Source organism: Oncorhynchus clarkii, chromosome 1, assembly GCF_045791955.1.
Source record: "Oncorhynchus clarkii lewisi isolate Uvic-CL-2024 chromosome 1, UVic_Ocla_1.0, whole genome shotgun sequence".
Classification (NCBI taxonomy): Eukaryota; Metazoa; Chordata; class Actinopteri; order Salmoniformes; family Salmonidae; genus Oncorhynchus; species Oncorhynchus clarkii.
The window spans coordinates 8283912-8307333 of record NC_092147.1 but is presented as its reverse complement, the minus strand read 5'-3'; the positions used below and the strand labels follow the sequence as shown (position 1 = coordinate 8307333).

The following is a 23422-nucleotide window of genomic DNA, read 5'->3' as shown; positions in this document are numbered from 1 at the left end:
AATATATTTAAACCTCTTGACAGTGTAGAACTTTCATCAAGCCCGATGGAGTGATGTCACCCTTCAGTACTACTGAGGCCCCTGTATGCCATGTTCTGTATCAGCCAGCTCTGCTGATTGAACTTAACATTAAATACTCTCAATTGAAACCTCAACCGACTACGGTAGAGGTTGTTGGACCCGTTTTGAAATGGACCTGGGGCTTTCCCACCCGAACACGATATGCATAAATGATTGTTTAAAAAAAATATAGAGACCTGTTCCAAACGGACCCGAGGACAACTAGGCTGGTTCCGTATAGACCTGGTTGGATCCAGACTCAATCCAAGGTGAGGGAAGCAGTAGACAAGTACATTTGTAAGCTACTTTATTAACCAGAGCCGATGAAGCGCAAGAGGGAAACTCTAGCAGGCGGAGGAATGGCCTTGCGGTGTGTTTACTGTGAGCAATTGGCACGGGGAGGGAGATTCAGAGAGACGTCAATCCACGCTAAAACAAACTGAAGAAAATATCAAGCATACCAAGCCGACTCATTTCTAGCTTGTCATAGCTCGATTATTTATCATAAAATATGATTACGTTAATACCCGTCTTGACTGCATCAAGACGATTTTAGAAGCAAGTTAGCTAAACTAGCTAGCTAGGCTAATTGAGACTTCATGCGCTTCCTCCTTGTCCTACAGTTGCAAATAACAACTCCATTCAGATTATTAAGTAGCAACCTACCTGTTGGCTCTTGGTTGTTGTAGCCTATTTTTCTCATTACCTTTTTTTTAATTCCATAGTTTTAATTCCGTTTTACGTTGATTATTTTGTAGTTGTATTTATTATGGATCCCCATTAGTTCCTGCCAAGGCAGCAGCTACTTTTCCTGGAGTTTATTATGGATCCCCATTAGTTCCTGCCGAGGCAGCAGCTACTCTTCCTGGAGTTTATTATGGATCCCCATTAGTTCCTGCCGAGGCAGCAGCTACTCTTCCTGGAGTTTATTATGGATCCCCGTTAGTTCCTGCCGAGGCAGCAGCTACTCTTCCTGGAGTTTATTATGGATCCCCGTTAGTTCCTGCCGAGGCAGCAGCTACTCTTCCTGGAGTTTATTATGGATCCCCATTAGTTCCTGCCGAGGCAGCAGCTACTCTTCCTGGAGTTTATTATGGATCCCCATTAGTTCCTGCCGAGGCAGCAGCTACTCTTCCTGGAGTTTATTATGGATCCCCGTTAGTTCCTGCCGAGGCAGCAGCTACTCTTCCTGGAGTTTATTATGGATCCCCGTTAGTTCCTGCCGAGGCAGCAGCTACTCTTCCTGGAGTTTATTATGGATCCCCGTTAGTTCCTGCCGAGGCAGCAGCTACTCTTCCTGGAGTTTATTATGATCCCCATTAGTTCCTGCCGAGGCAGCAGCTACTTTTCCTGGGGTTTATTATGGATCCCCATCAGTTCCTGCCGAGGCAGCAGCTACTCTTCCTGGGGTTTATTATGGATCCCCATTAGTTCCTGCCGAGGCAGCGCAGCTACTCTTCCTGGGGTTTATTATGGATCCCCATTAGTTCCTGCCGAGGCAGCAGCTACTCTTCCTGGAGTTTATTATGGATCCCCATTAGTTCCTGCCAAGGCAGCAGCTACTCTTCCTGGGGTCCGGCAGAATTAAGGCAGTTATACAATTTTAAAAACGTTACAATACGTTAATTACAGAATTCACAACAGGAATTTGTGAACAGCAGTTTTCAGTACTTTCCACAGATTCTCGATTGGATTCAGGTCTGGACTTTGACTTGGCCATTCTAACACCTGGATATGTTTATTTTTGAACCATTCCATTGTAGATTTTGCCTTATGTTTTGGATCATTGTCTTGTTGGAAGACAAATCTCCGTCCCAGTCTCAGGTCTTTTGCAGACTCCATCAGGTTTTCTTCCAGAATGGTCCTGTATTTGGCTCCATCCATCTTCCCATCAATTTTAACCATCTTCCCTGTCCCTGCTGAAAAAAAACAGGCCCAAACCATGATGCTGCCACCACCATGTTTTACAGTGGGGATGTTGTGTTCAGGGTGATGAGCTGTGTTGCTTTTATGCCAAACATAACGTCTTGCATTGTTGCCAAAAAGTTCAATTTTGGTTTCATCTGACCAGAGCACCTTCTTCCACATGTTTGGTGTGTCTCCCAGGTGGCTTGTGGCAAACTTTAACCAACACTTTTTATGGATATCTTTAAGAAATGGCTTTCTTCTTGCCACTCTTCCATAAAGGCCAGATTTGTGCAATATACGACTGATTGTTGTCCTATGGACAGAGTCTCCCACCTCAGCTGTAGATCTCTGCAGTTCATCCAGAGTGATCATGGGCCTCTTGGCTGCATCTCTGATCAGTCTTCTCCTTGTATGAGCTGAAAGTTTAGAGGGACGGCCAGGTCTTGGTAGATTTGCAGTGGTCTGATACTCCTTCCATTTCAATATTATCGCTTGCACAGTGCTCCTTGGGATGTTTAAAGCTTGGGAAATCTTTTTGTATCCAAATCCGGCTTTAACTTACTTCTACCCCCTCCTTTTTCGAACATTCTGTTAAAAATCGCGCAACTTTTCAGCGTCCTGCTACTCATGCCAGGAATATAGTATATGCATATGATTAGTATGTGTGGATAGAAAACACTCTGAAGTTTCTAAAACTGGTTAAATCACGGCTGTGACTATAACAGATCGTGTGTTTCATTGAAAAACGCAAGAAAAACTGCTCTCTGAAAGCTAAAAATAATTTCCATAAGTCACTTTCATGGGTTGTTAAAAGGGGACAAAATTTAATATCGACCTGCATGCAATTCATACAAATTCCACACGATGTCGCCATTGTCGTCATTTTCAATTGAATTTTTTGTTGGAAAATCCAACTATCTGGATTCCGTTTCTTCCGGTCTCCACTAGGATCTTTTCAATGTGGACATTGGCAGCCATTGATTTGCAGACGAGGAGCTATTGAATATACATCGCCCTGTAATCATTTTGATAGATTATAAACGTTTACTAATACCTAAAGTTGGATTACAAAAGGATTTCGAAGTGTTTTGTGAAAGTTTATCGTCAACTTTTTTAATTTAAAAAAATGACGCAGCGTTTAAAAACAATGTTTTTTTCTGAATGACACAGCTTCCATAGAAAGCTATTTTGGGTATATATGGACCGATTTAAACGAAAAAAAGACCCAATAGTGATGTTTATGGGGCATATAGGAGTGCCAAGAAAGAAGCTCGTCAAAGGTAATGAATGTTTTATATTTTATTTCTGCGTTTTGTGCAGCGCCGGATAAGCAAAGTCTTTGTTTACGTCGCATTCAGGCATTTTGAGGTGTTGCATGCTATCAGATAATAGCTTCTCATGCTTTCGCCGAAAAGCATTTTAAAAATCTGACTTGTTGGCTAGGTTCAAAACGAGTGTAGCTTTAATTCAATACCCTGCTTGTGAATTTTGATCAAGGTTTGAGTTTTAACGAGTACATTTAGCATTTAGCGTAGCGCATTTGCATTTCCAGGTGCCTAGTTGAGACATATGTGTCTCAAGTAGAATCAAGAAGTTAAACTTCTTCACAACAGTATCTCGGACCTGCCTGGTGTGTTTAACGGACCTCAGACTATCACAGTGCAGGTGCATTTATACGGAGACTTGATTACACACAGGTGGATTGTATTTATCATCATTAGTCATTTAGGTCAACATTGGATCATTCAGAGATCCTCACTGAACTTCTGGAGAGAGTTTGCTGCACTGAAAGTAAAGGGGCTGAATAATTTTGCACGCCCAATTTTTCAGTTTTTGATTTGTTAAAAAAGTTTGAAATATCCAATAAATGTCGTTCCACTTCATGATTGTGTCCCACTTGTTGTTGATTCTTCACAAAAAAATACAGTTTTATATCTTTGTTTGAAGCCTGAAATGTGGCAAAAGGTCGCAAAGTTCAAGGGGGGCGAATACTTTCGCAAGGCACTGTATCTACAACACACTGTGTGCCCTCAGACCCAGACTCCACTACCACATATCTACAACACACTGTGTGCCTTCAGGCCCATACTCCACTACCACATATCTACAACACACTGTGTGCCCTCAGGCCCAGACTCCACTACCACATATCTACCACACACTGTGTGCCCTCAGGCCCAGACTCCACTACCACATATCTACAACACACTGTGTGCCCTCAGGCCCAGACTCCACTACCACATATCTACAACACACTGTGTGCCCTCAGGCCCAGACTCCACTACCACATATCTAGAACACACTGTGTGCCCTCAGGCCCAGACTCCACTACCACATATCTACAACACACTGTGTGCCCTCAGGCCCAGACTCCACTACCACATATCTACAACACACTGTGTGCCCTCAGGCCCATACTCCACTACCACATATCTACAACACACTGTGTGCCCTCAGGCCCATACTCCACTACCACATATTTACAACACAAAATCCATGTGCATGTCTGTGTATAGTGGTAGCCAGGGCTCTACCAGTGCCCCTCCTACGCCATCGCTCCCCGCACGCCACAGCTCTCCTCTCTGCTTGCCGTGGCAAAGATTCTAAAACCAAAGATAACAGATTCTGAGTTGTTAAAGCCTTTTGTTTTGTAGTTTTCAGGGGGCGGCATGGTAGCCTAGTGGTTAGAGCGTTGGACTAGTAACCGGAAGGTTGCAAGTTCAAAACCCCGAGCTGACGAGGTACAAATCTGTCGTTCTGCCCCTGAACAGGCAGTTAACCCACTGTTCCTAGGTTGTTATTGAAAATAAGAATTTGTTCTTAACTGACTTTCCTAGTTAAATAAAGGTAAAATAAATAAAAAAATAAAATAAAATATGCAGGGTGTAAATAAATAAATAAATAATTTTAAGGACAATAAGGTTTCAGTCTATGAATCCGATAGAGATTTGAAGTGATTGTAGGCCTCATCTTGGATCCTCACTGCTGAATGCTAAGGTTTTTCCTGGCACAGCTGAGCCCATCTCCGGTAAGATTTCCAAGCGGTTGAGCTAGCACCCTCTGCCTGCGCTTAACTCTTAATACCCAGAAGTGCGCTGGTCCAATCACTAGGCCAGAGGTTTCTGAGCCAGGCTGAGAGAGTTCACCGTTGACCTTCCCGAGCCTCTTCTCCCTTAAGGAGCTGGGGCTTATACTCTGGCAGTACTGCACTCATACTTAGGGAATATCACCAAACTTCTATTTACTTACTGTAAGCGACTCAGCACGATAACCTTTAGGTTACCTCATCTTTAGGGTGTCCTAGTTGTTAGTTTAATTTGTGTATTTTATTGTCATTGACAAGTTATATTTTCCTTTTTCCCTTTTCAGGAGGCCATCAACCTGCTGGAACCTATGACCAACGACCCAGTGAACTACGTGAGACAGGGTGCCCTCATCTCCTCTGCCCTCATCATGATCCAGCAGACCGAGGTCACCTGTCCCAAGGTGGGTGTATGAGAAACAGCCCATCTCATTCACAGCCCACATTTACCAGAGAAACAGCCCATCTCATTCACAGCCCACATTTACCAGAGAAACAGCCTACATTTACCAGAGAAACAGCCCACATTTGCCAGAGAAACAGCCCATCTCATTCACAGCCCACATTTACCAGAGAAACAGCCCATCTCATTCACAGCCCACATTTACCAGAGAAACAGCCCATCTCATTCACAGCCCACATTTACCAGAGAAACAGCCCACATTTACCAGAGAAACAGCCCATCTCATTCACAGCCCACATTTACCAGAGAAACAGCCCACATTTACCAGAGAAATTGGCCACCAGTAACTTTGTTATTCAGACTAAAATATCTTGAAGTTGATTGGCAAATCTGTTTTAAATGTGATTCTAGCCTATAGAAAGGTTCTCTATTTTGAGTCCAGTCCTCTTCTTCAAATCAAATCTTCTCTCCTGATGAATCCTAACCCCCGTGGAGGCTCTAGGTTCTAACCAAAAGCTGTCTAAGTGTTTTGAACTTTCAGCTGAGTGTTGATGGGACTCAGTGCCTAATATGACCACAGCTTTATACCAAGTACAAGGAGGGAGCGAGAAAAGGTGGGGAGGCTTGCTAAAAAAATAGCTGTTCTCTCTCTCTCCCTCTCTCTCTCTCTCTCTCTCTCTCTCTCTCTCTCTCCATTTTGCACAACAAGCTCTGTCACAGCTGTTTTAAGAAATGCCAGACCCATTTTCAAGCATCATCTGGTCATGGCCTGTAACGTTACAGCAACAGGCTTGGGGCGGTGCGAGAGATTGTTCACGAGAGACTGGTTTTTAAACTAGAAACAGCAGGAGGCACTACACTTGTTCAAGAGAGACTGGTTTTAAAGCTGCAGTATGTCACTGCAGTATGTTATAGAGCTGTCATTCTCTTTGAAAGGAAGTCTAAGAAGCAGCAGATCTGTTCTATGTGCCCCGCAGGTGGATCACTTCCGTCACATTTTAATCTCCCTTTACATATGTTACATGGTCACACATAGTGGTAGTGTTTTAGCCATATGACCTTTTGTTATTATAGATTGTATGTGCCGCTGTTCTCCAAATAGTGAAGCCAATACATAGCCGGTCTCTCAGGAAAAATTGAGTTAGAGAAACATAAGGATTTCTAGAGTCAAATAGACTTGAGTTAGTCCTTACCTTCCACCAACAGTGGCTCTCGTCAAAGGGTTTTAACCTGTTTTTAATATTATTAGGGGTGGGGGGGGGAAGGGCTTGTAGGCCCTGGCGTGCTCATTGACTTCGAATCAAAGCAGAATAAATGTTTAACATATTTCATTTAATAAGAATGTTAGATTTGTAATGTGGAGACCCACTAAAAGAACTGAACAATGGGAGGTAGTCTTCGTGTTTTTATTTGTTGTTTTCCCGACACGCAGGTGAACCAGTTCCGGCAGCTCTACTCCAAGGTCATCAACGACAAGCACGATGACGTCATGGCCAAGTTCGGGGCCATCCTGGCCCAGGGCATCCTGGATGCAGGTCAGTGTGTGGTGACACGTGGAGTCACAGGGGTTGGATTTCTTTAGAAGACAAGTGGGTGTATTCTGCTGTTAAGGGGAGGTGTGTCTGCGTACGTGTGTGGATTACAGGAAGTCCCAGCCCTCCCCCAGGGCTTGACCCCACCCCCGCCCCCTCTGTGATTTTTCCCAACTGCTTCCTCTGAAAGCGATCATGTTATGATGCATTAGCGCCTGGCGGGTCAGCAATGTCAACAGCCACATGACTTGTGATTACTGTTAGTCTGACGGCCTCGTGTGTGTGTGTGTGTGTGTGTGTGTGTGGTACTTGTTCTTGTACTGTAGCAGTGTTTATTTTTGTTCCCATAATGCTTTCAGCCGATCTTTGTCACTATAGCGACAGTCGAGACCAAACTGGGAGCCCTCGTTCTCCTGCCAAGATGAACTGCAGAGTCCCCCCCCCCCCCCCTCCCTGTTTTCCGTCGTGTGAAACCGCCCAGACAAAATCTTTAGTATGGGGTCATTGTAAGATGGCACACGGAGGCTCTCTCCTCTCCCTTTACTACCCTTAACAACTGTCAGGCCACTGCTACCTGATACACATCCGTGTTTTGAGACGGCCTGGAAGGCAGGGTGTTGAGTAACGTCAGGAAGGCAGCTTCCTCCCAAAGAACCATCACTTCACTTCTAGTGTACCACTAGATTTCAGATAAGGTGATGGGGAGTATTAGTCTTTAGTTATAAGTGGGGTTGTGATTTTTGGGGCAGTTGGATAATCATATGAAATGTGACAGACAGGGTTCCGTTTCTCATGATCTCTGGTGTTCATTACCGAAGGTTTAGCATTCAGAAGCAGCTCTCGCAAACAACCACACGCCCAAGGGTTCCCTCTCTCTCTGGACGTTCCCCCTCTCTCTCTCTCTCTGGATGTCCCCCCCCCCCCCCCCCCCCCCCTCTGGACTTTCCCTCTCTCTCTCTCTCTCTCTCTCTCTCTCTCTCTCTCTCTCTGGGTGTTCCCCCTCTCTCTCTCTCTCTCTGGACGTTCCCCCTCTGGACGTTCCCCCTCTCTCTCTCTCTCTCTGGATGCCCCTCCCCTCTGGACGTTCCCTCTCTCTCTCTGGACGTTCTCCCTCTCTCTTTCTCTCTCTCTCTGGACGTTCTCCCTCTCTCTTTCTCTCTCTCTAGGGACGTTCCCTCTCTCTCTTTCTCTCTCTCTAGGGACGTTCCCACCCTCTCTCTAGGGATGTCTCCCCCCCCCCCCTCTCTAGGGACGTCCCCCCCCCCCTCTCTAGGGACGTTCCCCCCCTCTCTCTAGGGATGTCCTCTCTCCCCCTCTTTCTCTCTCTCCGGACATTCCCCCCCCTCTCTCTCCGGACGTTCTCGCTCTCCGGACATTCTCCTCTCTCTCTCTCCCCCCCCCCCCCCCCTTCTCTCTCTCTCTCCGGACGTTCTCGCTGTCCGGACATTCCCCTCTCTCTCTCTCTCTCTCCGGAAGTTCTCGCTCTCCCCCCCCCTCTCTCTCTCTCCCTCTCTCCCCCCCCCTCTCTCTCCAGACGTTCTCGCTCTCCGGACATTCCCCCCTCTCTCTCTCTCTCTCCCCCTCTCTCTCTCTCCGGACGTTCTCACTCTCCGGACATTCCCCTCTCTCTCTCTCCGGACGTTCTCACTCTCCGGACGTTCCCCTCTCTCTCCCTCCCCCTCTTTCTCCGGACGTTCTCGCTCTCCGGACGTTCCCCTCTCTCTCCCTCCCCCGCCTCTCTCCGGACGTTCTCTCTCTCCGGACAATCCCCCCCTCTCTCTCCGGACGTTCTCGCTCTCCGGACATTCCCCTCTCTCTCTCTCTCTCTCTCTCTCTCTCTCTCTCTCTCTCTCTCTCTCTCTCTCTCTCTCTCTCTCTCTCGGACGTTCTCGCTCTCCGGACATTCCCCTCTCTCTCTCCCCCTCTCTCCGGACGTTCTCACTCTCCGGACATTCTCCTCTCTCTCTCCCTCTCTCTCTCTCTCTCTCTCCCTCTCTCTCTCTCTCTCCCCCTCTCTCGCTCTCCGGACGTTCTCGCTCTCCGGACATTCCTCTCTCTCTCTCGCTCTCGCTCGCTCTCCGGACGTTCTCGCTCTCCGGACGTTCCCCTCTCTCTCTCTCTCCGGACGTTCTCGCTCTCCGGACCTTCTCGCTCTCCGGACCTTCTCGCTCTCCGGACGTTCCCCTCTCTCTCCGGACGTTCTCGCTCTCCCCCTCCCCCTCTCTCTCTCCAGACGTTCTCGCTCTCCCCCTCTCTCTCCGGACGTTCTCACTCTCCGGACGTTCTCACTCTCCGGACATTCCCCTCTTTCTCCCTCCCCCTCTTTCTCCGGACGTTCTCGCTCTCCGGACATTCCCCTCTCTCTCCCTCCCCCCCCTCTCTCCGTACGTTCTCGCTCTCCGGACATTCCCCCCTCTCTCTCTCTCTCTCTCCGGACGTTCCCCCTCCCGCTCTCCAGATGTTCCCCTCTCTCTCTCTTCCCCTCTTTCTCTCTCTCTAGACCTTAAAAAAATATACACGTTTTATCATTTAGCAGACATTCTATAGCCTTTAAAAAATACATATATTTTATCATTTAGACATTCTTATCAAGTGCGACAGAAATCCCTCAGCTCTGTTGTGCCGAAGGACCTTATGCCATCACGGAAAAATGCTAGTTGATCTCGGAATTACATAACACCTTGGATTCTGGGAAAGGATGTCCCCTTCCCCAGGAATACAAATTTAACTGCCACAAAGTAGGTTGACAAAAACGACAGGAAGTTTAAAGGTCCCCCCCCCCCCCCAGTAAATTGCACACTGCTGTCAAGCTGCATCTCAAGTTTTAAGAGGCCGTGTGTGTGTGTGTGTGCGCTCTCATTGTGGCGCAGCAACTAGAATCTGTGAGTCACTCTGGCAGCCAGTAAATCAATTTGTTCGGGGCATTAGGAGCCCATTTCAGCCGTCAAAATAAAGTTATCAAATCACCCAGAAGTCATCATTGTAATTACCAGCCCAGTCAACTGGGCTGCGGGTAGGGCTGTTTAAATGAAAAACGGCCCGTGATTCAACCACCATTGTCTGATCTGATTTCACATTGGAAACATTTCCAGCTGTCTCTGCTGTTATAATGTATTTTAATCAAAGGGTTCCTCCTTAGTAACTCTGGCTTTGAAGGGAGTTTTTACAATGTTTGTATGAGGATTGGGGAAGGACCTCCCAACTGATTCCAATCCCCTTTTCATCCATCCTGTCACTCCTCTGCAACCCTCTTCCTCCCACTCCCTAGCTCCCTTCATCCTCTTCTCCCTAGCGGTCTCCCAGAGGGCAAAAGAGGCCTATTGTTCTACTTGTCTGCATCCTAGCCCTTGACCCCTTTTGTACACTGGACAAGGCTTTATTACCTCACACTAGCCATGCCACATTGTTTTACCGCCATTTTGTTATTTAAAAAATATATAAAAAATCTTACGTTTAAAGGTCATAAATGATCTAAAGGAAATTAAAGTGGGGTCCTTGGCCTGGGATTAGGAGTAATCACGATGATTTAGTGAAATGGATGGCTTTGTCAGTGTAGTATGTTAGTTAATTAACCCCTCATTATTCACTTCTTGTTTGTGGCTGCGTGCCCGACCCTATTCCCTTCATAGTGTATTTATTTTGGCCAAAGTACCCTTAGGGACGCAGCCTTTATAAGCATGACAGTATAACAGTATAACATCATATCATGCCATAATGTGTACCAAAGTGATAATGAGATTTGAGCGTTATAATGGAAGCAATACATATCAAAGTGAAATGTCAAAACTCTCTACTTCCCTGTGCCCTTCTTTGTGTGCAGGTGGTCGTAACGTCACCATCTCCCTGCAGTCGAGGACGGGCCACACCCACATGCCCTCAGTGGTGGGCCTGCTGGTGTTCACCCAGTTCTGGTTCTGGTTCCCCCTCTCCCACTTCCTCTCCCTGGCCTTCACCCCCACCGCCATCATCGGACTCAACAAGGACCTCAAGGTAAACATCACACCCCACTGTATCCATGTCATTCCCACCTCACTGTATCCATGTCATTCCCACTGTATCCATGTCATTCCCACTGTATCCATGTCATTCACACCTCACTGTATCCATGTCATTCACACCTCACTGTATCCATGTCATTCCCACTCCACTGTATCCATGTCATTCCCACCCCACTGTATCCATGTCATTCACACCTCACTGTATCCATGTCATTCCCACTCCACTGTATCCATGTCATTCCCACTGTATCCATGTCATTCCCACTGTATCCATGTCATTCCCACTGTATCCATGTCATTCACACCTCACTGTATCCATGTCATTCCCACTCCACTGTATCCATGTCATTCCCACTCCACTGTATCCATGTCATTCCCACCTCACTGTATCCATGTCATTCACACCTCACTGTATCCATGTCATTCACACCTCACTGTATCCATGTCATTCACACCTCACTGTATCCATGTCATTCACACCTCACTGTATCCATGTCATTCACACCTCACTGTATCCATGTCATTCACACCCCACTGTATCCATGTCATTCACACCCCACTGTATCCATGTCATTCCCACCCCACTGAATCCATGTCATTCCCACCCCACTGTATCCATGTCATTCCCACTGTATCCATGTCATTCCCACTGTATCCATTTCATTCCCACTGTATCCATGTCATTCCTACTCCACTGTATCCATGTCATTCCTACTCCACTGTATCCATGTCATTCCCACTGTATCCATGTCATTCCCACTGTATCCATGTCATTCCCACTGTATCCATGTCATTTCCACTGTATCCATGTCATTCCCACTGTATCCATGTCATTCCCACTCCACTGTATCCATGTCATTCCCACTCCACTGTATCCATGTCATTCCCACCCCACTGTATCCATGTCATTCCCACCCCACTGTAACCATGTCATTCCCACTCCACTGTATACATGTCATTCCCACTCCACTGTATCCATGTCATTCCCACTGTATCCATGTCATTCCCACTCCACTGTATCCATGTCATTCCCACCCCACTGTATCCATGTCATTCCCACCCCACTGTATCCATGTCATTCCCACTCCACTGTATCCATGTCATTCCCACTCCACTGTATCCATGTCATTCCCACTCCACTGTATCCATGTCATTCCCACTCCACTGTATCCATGTCATTCCCACTCTACTGTATCCATGTCATTCCCACTCCACTGTATCCATGTCATTCCCACTCCACTGTATCCATGTCATTCCCACTCCACTGTATCCATGTCATTCCCACCTCACTGTATCCATGTCATTCACACCTCACTGTATCCATGTCATTCACACCTCACTGTATCCATGTCATTCACACCTCACTGTATCCATGTCATTCACACCTCACTGTATCCATGTCATTCACACCTCACTGTATCCATGTCATTCACACCCCACTGTATCCATGTCATTCACACCCCACTGTATCCATGTCATTCCCACCCCACTGAATCCATGTCATTCCCACCCCACTGTATCCATGTCATTCCCACTGTATCCATGTCATTCCCACTGTATCCATTTCATTCCCACTGTATCCATGTCATTCCTACTCCACTGTATCCATGTCATTCCTACTCCACTGTATCCATGTCATTCCCACTGTATCCATGTCATTCCCACTGTATCCATGTCATTCCCACTGTATCCATGTCATTTCCACTGTATCCATGTCATTCCCACTGTGTCCATGTCATTCCCACTGTATCCATGTCATTCCCACTCCACTGTATCCATGTCATTCCCACTCCACTGTATCCATGTCATTCCCACCCCACTGTATCCATGTCATTCCCACTCCACTGTATCCATGTCATTCCCACTCCACTGTATCCATGTCATTCCCACTCCACTGTATCCATGTCATTCCCACTCCACTGTATCCATGTCATTCCCACTCCACTGTATCCATGTCATTCCCACTCTACTGTATCCATGTCATTCCCACTCCACTGTATCCATGTCATTCCCACTCCACTGTATCCATGTCATTCCCACTCCACTGTATCCATGTCATTCCCACTCTACTGTATCCATGTCATTCCCACTCCACTGTATCCATGTCATTCACACCCCACTGTATCCCTGTCATTCCCACCCCATCCATGTCATTCCCACTTCACTGTATCCATGTCATTCCCACCCTACTGTATCCATGTCATCCCCACTGTATCCATGCCAGACTATTCTCTCAGCTGTTGTCTTCCCTGTCCAGATGCCCAAGGTGCAGTACCGCTCCAACTGCAAGCCTTCCACCTTCGCCTACCCTCCGGCCCTGGAGGTACCCAAGGAGAAAGAGAAGGAGAAGGTGAGAGTCCCTCAATAGTAGACGTTCACCCCGTTTTAATGGACTGAAGTCGCCTTCGCAGCTTCTCACGGTCATCCTGAATGAAGTGTCCTCAGCCAAGATCCATTTATTGTTATTAGAGTCCCTTTTGAACTCTCATTTCCATTTTGTCAGTCTGAGACCATGTTATTTTGGCCACTCAGTCTTGGCTCATTGTAGAACATGGGTACATTTTAATAACGTAATATAAAAAAACACAGCAGATATTTTTGAGAGGTTTTGTCATTGTCCCTCAGTGCCTTGTTTTTTTACTGTGCCAACACCCCCTTCATTTAGTCTCTCTCTCTTCCTCCATTATAGGTGTCTACTGCTGTTCTTTCCATCACAGCCAAAGCTAAGAAGAAGGAGAAAGAGAAGGAGAAGAAGGAGAAAGAGGAGGAGAAGATGGAAGTAGTGAGTGTATGAACACAATCATTTCATAGGACGGCCAGCCTCATAGAGACCACTTTCTATTTTATATAATTTAAAAAAAATAGTTTTTCTTCAAATTAAGTCTTGCTTTTTATGTAGATGTTTTTTAACCTTCCTCAAGCAGGAATCCTGTAGCCCCTGTCCCAAACAACAGATCTTTGCTCGTATTGACCAGCCTATTGAGGAATGATCTGTGTAATTGGTCGTGAGGAACTAATGGTTCAAAGACCTGAAAACAGTCTCCCTTAACATCTCGAACCTCTGCAGTCTGCAACTTCCGCCACTAATATTTCACTCAGTATCCCACAAAGCTTCTTATGTCTGATGTCCAGGCACACAGACACCTGCAGAGGAGACCATTTCAAAGGTAAGAAAACCATCAATGAAATGAGTCAACTCTCCCATTTTTTTTATAAAGTAGCAGTTCCAAATCAAATTTTAATTGTCACATGCGCCAAATACAACAACCTTTTACAGTGAAATTCTTACTTACAAGCCCTTAACCAACCATGCAGAGAGAATAATTTTCTCAGGAAATCTTGAGTGAACTCTCTAGCTGAAATCTAATTAGCGTAATAATAAAATGCCCATCAATCCATCAGTTTAAACTAGAGAAATACGTTGTTTTTTTGCATGAGCATCGCGTTAAGTCCTCCACATCCGCCAATGACGGCCTTCTGAGGTGAAAGGTGACCGAGCTACAGCGGTGTTGTCAGACCATGAGACATCCCGAAAATCAGTCTTCTCACGAAAACGTCTGTATTGTCCGAACGGTTTGGCCTTGAAACTAATATGACCACATGAAAATACGTCAAATAAAATGAATGGATAACAAATGTTTAAAACAGACACTTCAGAACAAACTTCCTTTAGATTTTTTTTGGGGGGGCGGGGGGGAAACTATCTTTTGTTCCATGTAGCGAATCTGTTATTCCATGTGTTTGTATCGGCTAAAAGGCCAAAAATATATTTTTATTCAAATAAAAACTTTTTTATACTTCGAGGGGTCTTAGAATTTAAAATCAGGAAATGAAGTGTCGTCGTCCCCCCCCCCCGCTGCCCCCCAGGGCTTAGACTCTTATGGGTTAACGTAGCAGTTCTTAAGAAATATGAGTGAACTAGGCCTTTTTAAAATATCAGTTCTCAGGAAATGAGTGAAGTATCCCTTTAAGGAGCAGCTATCTGCCAGCCCTGGCAAGGTCCCCCAGCCCCCCCTCCACTGATGTGACCAAGTTATCCATGAAGCACACGGCTGGAATACATACCATTACTGACAGCCTCTCTCAACCCAGTGCCAGTATTGCTTTCAGTGGGATGTTGACTGCTGGGCGTAATCGCTGTGTTTGATGGCGTCCACCATGCTAGATTTCACGTCCTCGTTGAGGGATGGCTCTGCGATCTCAGGCAAAGTTGGATCCGCTCAGTTTGATTGATTGGACTTGGTGTCATCGAGGTTAACGGGAAGGAGGGAGTATTTTAACCCCCAGTTATATCAGTTTGTTCGTTTTAACCAAAGGCATTGGACAGTGGAGATTTTTTTATTCTCTCACACAAACACTGTGTGGAAGTGTTGTTTTTAGTTGAGACACACACACACACACACACACACACACGTAGACAAACAGGACTGCTGATAAAAGTCATTGCACACCTATGGTCCAGTTTTCAGCCTAGCGTCAGATGCTGCAGGGCCTTGTGGTAGCAGCAGGGAGACCTGGGCAAGGGACAGATAGGAGGCAGGGAGAGCCTGACAAATCACTGGCCACCAAGTGCAAGACAACCAATAAGGAGTGTGTCACCCATCTCCAGATTAACACGTCTTCCAGAGTGGTGGTGTCAGGAAACATATGAAATGAAGACTCACTTTATTCCGAGGTGACCCTTACTGCCATCGTCATATTTTTATCATCCAATGCATTGCGGACTCACTGAGTCGTGGGTTTTCATCAGGAAAAGGGAGGGAAAACGCTTAACATTGTATTTGTTAAATTCTCAGGAGGTACAGGAGGCTGAGAAAGAAAAGAAAGATGAGGAGAAAGAGAAGGAGAAAGAGAAGGAGAAGGAGAAGAAGAAAGAACCCGAGCCCAACTTCCAGCTGATGGAGAACCCAGCCAGAGTGATGCCCGCCCAGCTCAAAGTGCTCAACATGCCCGAGACGTGCCGCTACCAGCCCTTCAAACCGGTACGTACGGTTGGTGTGTGAGTCTGTGAACGCGTGACTTTTTTAAAGTGCGTTTCTGGTAGAGATGTGACACACAAAAAAAAAAATAATAACCGGGGTTTTAAAAAAATCATAAAATGGCGTGAATTCACAATTCAGATGTGGTCCTGCTTATGACCGCTAGGGGGCAGAGCAGTTCAATCTACTGCTGTCCTGGCTACCTAGTAGACAGAGCGGTTCAATCTACTGCAGTCCTGGCTACCTACCAGACAGAGCGGTTCAATCTACTGCAGTCCTGGCTACCTAGTAGACAGAGCGGTTCAATCTACTGCAGTCCTGGCTACCTAGTAGACAGAACAGTTCAATCTACTGCTGTCCTGGCTACCTAGTAGACAGAGCAGTTCAATCTACTGCTGTCCTGGCTACCTAGTAGACAGAGCGGTTCAATCTACTGCTGTCCTGGCTACCTACCAGACAGAGCGGTTCAATCTACTGCAGTCCTGGCTACCTACCAGACAGAGCGGTTCAATCTACTGCAGTCCTGGCTACCTACCAGACAGAGCAGTTCAATCTACTGCTGTCCTGGCTACCTACCAGACAGAGCGGTTCAATCTACTGCAGTCCTGGCTACCTACCAGACAGAGCGGTTCAATCTACTGCAGTCCTGGCTACCTAGTAGACAGAGCGGTTCAATCTACTGCAGTCCTGGCTACCTAGTAGACAGAGCAGTTCAATCTACTGCTGTCCTGGCTACCTAGTAGACAGAGCAGTTCAATCTACTGCTGTCCTGGCTACCTACCAGACAGAGCAGTTCAATCTACTGCAGTCCTGGCTACCTACCAGACAGAGCAGTTCAATCTACTGCTGTCCTGGCTACCTAGTAGACAGAGCAGTTCAATCTACTGCTGTCCTGGCTACCTAGTAGACAGAGCAGTTCAATCTACTGCTGTCCTGGCTACCTAGTAGACAGAGCAGTTCAATCTACTGCTGTCCTGGCTACCTACCAGACAGAGCAGTTCAATCTACTGCTGTCCTGGCTACCTACCAGACAGAGCAGTTCAATCTACTGCTGTCCTGGCTACCTACCAGACAGAGCAGTTCAATCTACTGCTGTCCTGGCTACCTACCAGACAGAGCAGTTCAATCTACTGCTGTCCTGGCTACCTACCAGACAGAGCAGTTCAATCTACTGCTGTCCTGGCTACCTAGTAGACTGAACTGCTCTATCTACTCCAGTCCTGGCTACCTAGTAGACAGAGCAGTTCAATCTACTACTGTCCTGGCTACCTACCAGACAGAGCAGTTCAATCTACTGCTGTCCTGGCTACCTAGTAGACAGAGCAGTTCAATCTACTGCTGTCCTGGCTACCTAGTAGACAGCACTCACCTTACTGCTGTCCCCACCCACTCAGCAACGATGGTAGTTAATGCCATTTCAGGTTCTCTGCTGTGTTCCTCTCCATGTGCTCGGTTGTCAGTAGTACATTGGACTTCATTTCCCACTTCTCATCAATGTGATGGCTTGTTGCAGTAATGTATGGCGGAGTGTTCATAGACATTCAACCATCTGTTGTTATGTTGTTTGAGAACTCGCGCTTTATACTTGCATAGCGATCATTATACAATTTTTCATCCAGGGTCATCTTGTAGTCTGGTCTAGTTCTAGTCATGCCATCAGGGCAGTGAAGCCAACATACTCTACCATTGACAATGGCCGCATATCAACTGCAATCATTTCTTTCTTTTTTTAATTCTTCCAATTGGTTGTTAGTTAGTCTTGTCTCATGGCTGCAACTCCAATACGGATTCGGGAGAGGCGAAGCTCGAGAGCCGCGCGTCCTCCGAAACACAACCCAGCCAAGCCGCACTGCTTCTTAACACAACGGCCGCTTAACCCAGAAGCCAGCCGCAACAATGTGTCGGAGGAAACACCGTACACCCGGCGCGACCGTGTCAGCGTGCACTGCACCCGGGCCGCCACAGGAGTCGATAGTGTGCAATGGGACAAGGACATCACTGCAAAAAACTGTTTACAAATGTTTAAAAAAAGACAAAACAGAAATATCACATTTCCAGAAGTATTCAGACCCTTTCCTCGGTACCTTGTTGAAGCACCTTTGGCAGCGATTACAGCCTCGAGTCTTCTTGGGTATGACGCTACACGCTTGGTACACCTGTATTTGGAGAGTTTCTCCCATTCCACTCTACAGATACTCTCAAACTCTGTCAGGTTGAATGGGGAGCATCGCTGCACAGATATTTTCAGGTCTCTCCAGAGATGTTCAAATGGGTTCAAGTCCGGGCTCTGGCTGGGCCACTCATGGACATTCAGAGACTTGTCCCGAAGTCACTCCTGTGTTGTCTTGGCTGTGTGCTCCGTGTCGTTGTTCTGTTGGAAGGTGAACCGTCGCGCCAGTCTGAGAACCTGCTCCAGAGCGCTCAGGACTTCATCAAGGATCTCTCTGTACTTTGTTCATTTTTCCCTCGTTCCTGAATCTCCCAGTCCCTGCCACTGAAAAACATCCCCACAGCAAGATGCTGCCACCACCATGCTTCAACATAGGGATGGTGCCAGGTTTCCTCCAGACGTGACACTTGACATTCAGGCCAAAGAGTTCAATCTTGGTTTCATCAGACCAGAGAATCTTGTTTCTCATGGTCTGAGATTCCTTTAGGTGCCTTTTGGCAAACTCCAAGCGGGCTGTCATGTGCCTTTTTACTGAGGAGTGGCTTCCGTCTGCCCACTCTACTACCATGAAGGCCTGATTTGGTGGAGTGCTGTAGAGATGGTTGTCCTTCTGGAAGGTTCTCCCATCTCCACAGAAGAACTATTGCTTATTTTGGCTGGGCAGCCAGCTCTGGGAAAAGTATTGGTGGTTATAAACTTCTTCCATTTAAGAAGGATGGAGACCATCATGTTCTTGTGGACTTTCAATACTGCAGAATTGTTTTTGGTACCCTTCTCCAGATCTGTTCCTCGACACATCCCGTCTCGGAGCGCTACGGTCAAGTCCTTCGACCTCATGGCTTTGTCTATGCTCTGACATGCACTGTCAACTGTGGGATCTTATATAGACCGGTGTGTGCCTTTCCAAATCATGTCCAATCAATTGAATTTACCACAGGTGGACTCCAATCAAGTTGTAGAAACATCTCAAGGATGATCAATGGAAACAGGATGCACCTGAACTCAATTTCGAGTCTCATGGCAAAGGGTCTGAATACTTATGTAAATAATGAATGTGCAAACGTTTTGAAAATCCAGTTTCTGCTTTGTCATTATGGGCCATTGTGTGTAAATTGAGGATTTTATTTAATCAATTTTAGAATGAGGCTGTAACGTAATGACATGTGGAGAAAGTCGAGGGGGTCTGAATACTTCCCGAATGCACTGTATCCGTGGCAAATGATTTGAAAGATGTTTATCTTCTATTGACAGAATTGTTGCATTACGCATGTTTTATTTATCTTAGCCTTGATGATTGATGATGTTCCAGACCGGTTGACGGTAGTTTTTGTGATAACTGCAATGCCATTTTTTAAATTTGGTCAAAAATAAAGATTTTCGGTTCGTTTTTTTTTTTTTTTTAGCTTTTGGATCCAGCGTTGGAGCTGTCATCAGTCATCTTTTTTTCGTCTTTCCAACCAAGCCCCGGTTGTATCCACGGTGTCTTACAGTTGCCTGAGAATAAGCCACTCTGGCCCGGCGCAAAATGTTGACAGCTTTCCACAGTAAATAACATGAGATATGCAGTCACCCACACACTTATCCTAATCCCACTCCTATAAAGAGGACTATCGTTTGGTTACATGTCAAATCAACACGCATCGAGCTGAGAGCAATGCATCATGGGTCATATCATATGACACTTGAGTGTTTTTGCTCTTGTCTGTATTCTAAAACTATTCGGGTTTTTTTTTAAGGCGGTGTTTTAACACGAAGTGAAGCATTGTTGTGGGGCCAGGGTATGCCTCCCACCTCCCCTTCTATATTGTGATGATTCCATTTCACCTATTCCGTAGAAGGCAATCCGAGCACACAGCAACTGTTCCAAAGGTCTTGTAGTGTGGTCTGTGTGTAAATTAGTGTTACTTAGCTGCCCAGAGATAATGTAGGAGGAAAAATCTAGTCTGGGCAGTACTCACCATACCTGATGCTTTAGTCTGGACCTGACCATACCTCTAAATTATTTACAGTGATAACCAAGCTGCATGATGTACTGTACAACCACTACAAGGGCAATGTTGCTCACAGAGTATGACGAGACAACCAACTAATTTGGGGAGGTAGACGAGGTGTTGTGTAATATGACACCCGCACCACCCCCAGAAAATTTACAAACTTTTTTTTTTTAAAGACACCCATCATGTCCGTGTCCCTCATGTCCGTGTCCCTTATCTGTCTCCAGCTGCACACCGGCGGCATTATCATCATGAAGGACACCAGCGAGGAAGAGGAGGAGCTGGTGGAGCCTGTCTCTGCCCACGGCCCCAAGATCGAGGAGGAGGAACAGGAGCCCGAGGCCCCCGAGTCCTTCGAGTACGTTGACGAATGAACGCTGTCCAAGCAAAAAGGTATGTGTCCTGCACCAGTGTTTTCCACAGGATGGATCTGGGTACAATTGATGGTTTGCAGATAAAAACAAATTGAATGGGTTCACTCTGAAAGTGAGGGTTTTTGCTTAGAAACAAGTTTTGTTTCAGCAAATGCTGTAGATAGTGCTGAACACGTTGTATCCCCAGCCTAGGGGTAAATATAGAGACCATTTCCTCACGCTTTGTGCGAGAACTCAAACCTTCAGGATCAAGCAACCTGAATATTCAGCATCGCCTTGTAATTATACAGGCAACAGTCTCAGAGTGGCTATGTCACATTGATGGTTCAGAGAGAGGTAATGGTACAGTGTGCAGGTCTTTGGAGTCTTGTTCCCATGTCTAACCTGGCTCGCGTTCATCAGTGCCTATGGAATGTAAACCGTGCTGCCGTCGCCAAACCCCCCCCCCCCCGAGGGCAAACCCTCCATCTGTAATTGCACGGTATAGAGAACCGAGCAAGATTGTTTTGTCATTTTTGGCCATCAGCACAATGTTATGTTTGTCTTGGTCCTCATTTTATCCCCCAGGGTTGTACATACAGTATGTATGTTAAAAAAGATTAAAGTTTAGATATTGTCATGCCCTTTGGGATCAGAAATGCTCCTGCTCTTCAAGTACGATGATTTCAAAAACACACCACTGTGGTCAATATTTTAAAAAAAATCTCTTAAACTGTCCAATGTTTCCAGAGATCTAGTTGAAATAGTTTTCCTTCCAATAAAATGGTAATTGATTATGTTAAAAAGCAGCTTTTCTGTGTTGGAATGTTGTGGGTGTAATATATTTTTATATTTTATATATTATTTTTCTACAATTTCTGCTTTGGTCACACGAGTATATGACGAGTCGTCAACATTATTTGGGTACGAGTTAACAGAGTATTAACTTTTTAAAAGTAAGATTTTTTGCTGCACAGTTACTTTAATGACAGTTACGATAATTTAAAAGTTCATTGTCATTTAATAAACATTTGAATATAGATATGCCCAATAAACAAAACATTCCTGTAAAAAATGTTTTTTATGAATTATGGGTATTTTGTGATCAAACACAGAGCCTGGTCAGGTGGTATCCTAACCGCTCTGTCCTTTTCCTTCCACAGGTGACGTTACCAGGCTTCTACAGGAAGAATCTTCACATCCCAGCATGCACCTCTTTGTCTACTCCCCCTTACTTATTTTACATGCTCCTTCCCTGTCATGGCCCCCTTTGTCAGACAGGGAATGTTTGACATTCTCTTGTTAAATGGTATCATTTTCTGTCAGTACAATAAAATGAAAAAGTGGAGCTAATGTGCTTATTTTTTTTCCTGCATGTGCTGTGTGTACATAGTGGAATCCCCCTAATCATACACGTTTAGGATGGTTTACATTCTCTCCAGTGTTTCATCACAGCCTGGCCACCAGCCTGCTATTATTCTGCCCAGTCTAGTTTACACAAAACACAGTGAACGGTCTCCTCATCACACTGCTGAAGTCTCCTTACCATACCCAGGGCTTGAACACACACTCACATTGAATGCACAAGGGGCAATACACTCTTAGACATACACGTCAGATTTAAACAAATAAATAAAAGATCAATGTTGACATCTCAACAGACGTTTTAGTCTTTGGCTGCGAAGTGCGAACCGTTACCGGAGAACTAGATGAGGATGTTCCACATTGAGTTTAAGTGACACAGGGGGTTAGTTTCCCAAGTTGGGTTCGGTTGTTTAGGAAAGCCTGTGGAATGCCAGTTGGGGTTATGGAGCTAACGTTTGAAAATGTAACATTAGAAGCAACTGTTCTTAATACTTTAAGGTCGTTAGTGTTTTAATATGTGCCCTGTTCATTCCATTACCATCTGGGGGAAAGAGGAGTTTACATGAAATGCTGCTTGGCAAGAATTAACAAAGCAAGTGGGGCGACGTGAAGCCTCCATAGAATGTGTTGCATGTCGGAAAACAATTAACTAACTTCATTTTATGTCGCTACAAACGTTTGACCTCAGCTATTTTGGGAGAGAGAGAAGTGTGCTTCACTGCTTGAAAACAATCCATGGTTATTCCTCCTCACTATAGTCCTTTCTACCTCAGCTATTTAGTAACACTAACCCATGCAGCTGTGGTCTATCACCACAACGTGTTAAACAAAGTTCAAGAAATACAGCCCTGGTTGGTTAAGTCTACTGTGCACCTGAAAACAAGCTTCTTTTCCCCCCTTACGTGATGCCCCTACAATGGGGGGGGGGGGGGGAATAAACAAGAAAGTATGTCACTCCAACTTCCTGCTTGTCAGGGGAGCATTTCAATGCTCCTAATCAAATTAAATGTGGTTATATGAACCAGCTACTGTATCATTGAGTGCATGCAGAAAATGTTAATGTACAGTGCCTTCGGAAAGCATTCAGACCCCTTGAGTTTTTCCACATTTTATTACGTTGCAGCCTCATTCTAAAATTGATTAAAAATGTTTCCTTATCAATCTACTAACAATAATCCATAATGAGAAAGCAAAAACAGGTTTTTAGAAATGTTAGCAAATGTATTAACTTTTTTTTTTTTAATCACATTTACGTAAGTATTCAGACCTGTTACTCAGTACTTTGTTGCTGCACAGCTATTTTCAGGTCTCTTCAGAGATGTTCAAACGGGTTCAAGTCTGTGCTCTGGCTGGGCCACTCAAGGACATTGAGACTTGTCCCTAAGCCACTCCTGCGTTGTCTTGGCTGTGTGCTTAGGGTCATTGTCCTGTTGGAAGGTGAACCTATGCCCCAGTCTGAGGTCCTGACTGCTCTGGAGCAGGTTTTCATGTTTTCATCAAGGATCTCTGTGCTTTCCTTTGTTCATCTTTCCGTCGATCCTGACTAGTCTCCCAGTTCTTGACGCTGAAAAACATCCC

At 45.7% G+C, this 23422-nt stretch overlaps 1 protein-coding gene across 4 annotated transcripts in view; it reads left to right on the top strand.

Moving 5' to 3' along the window:
- The window catches only part of LOC139418408 (proteasome 26S subunit, non-ATPase 1), a 63342-nt gene extending 41512 nt beyond the window's left edge, over positions 1 to 21830 (top strand). For 2 of the 4 annotated variants that reach the window (XM_071168025.1, XM_071168105.1), the window contains exons 18-25: positions 5338 to 5454; positions 6886 to 6988; positions 10806 to 10975; positions 13241 to 13333; positions 13673 to 13765; positions 15780 to 15965; positions 20354 to 20519; positions 21643 to 21830. In XM_071168025.1, the coding sequence (XP_071024126.1) occupies positions 5338 to 5454; positions 6886 to 6988; positions 10806 to 10975; positions 13241 to 13333; positions 13673 to 13765; positions 15780 to 15965; positions 20354 to 20500 (909 nt within the window). In that variant the 3' untranslated portion in view covers positions 20501 to 20519; positions 21643 to 21830. Of the gene's footprint in view, positions 1 to 5337; positions 5455 to 6885; positions 6989 to 10805; positions 10976 to 13240; positions 13334 to 13672; positions 13772 to 15779; positions 15966 to 20353; positions 20520 to 21642 lie in introns of all 4 variants that reach the window. The other 2 variants (XM_071167938.1, XM_071167848.1) reach the window with 1 other exon arrangement.
- Positions 21831 to 23422: the final 1592 nt, after the last annotated feature.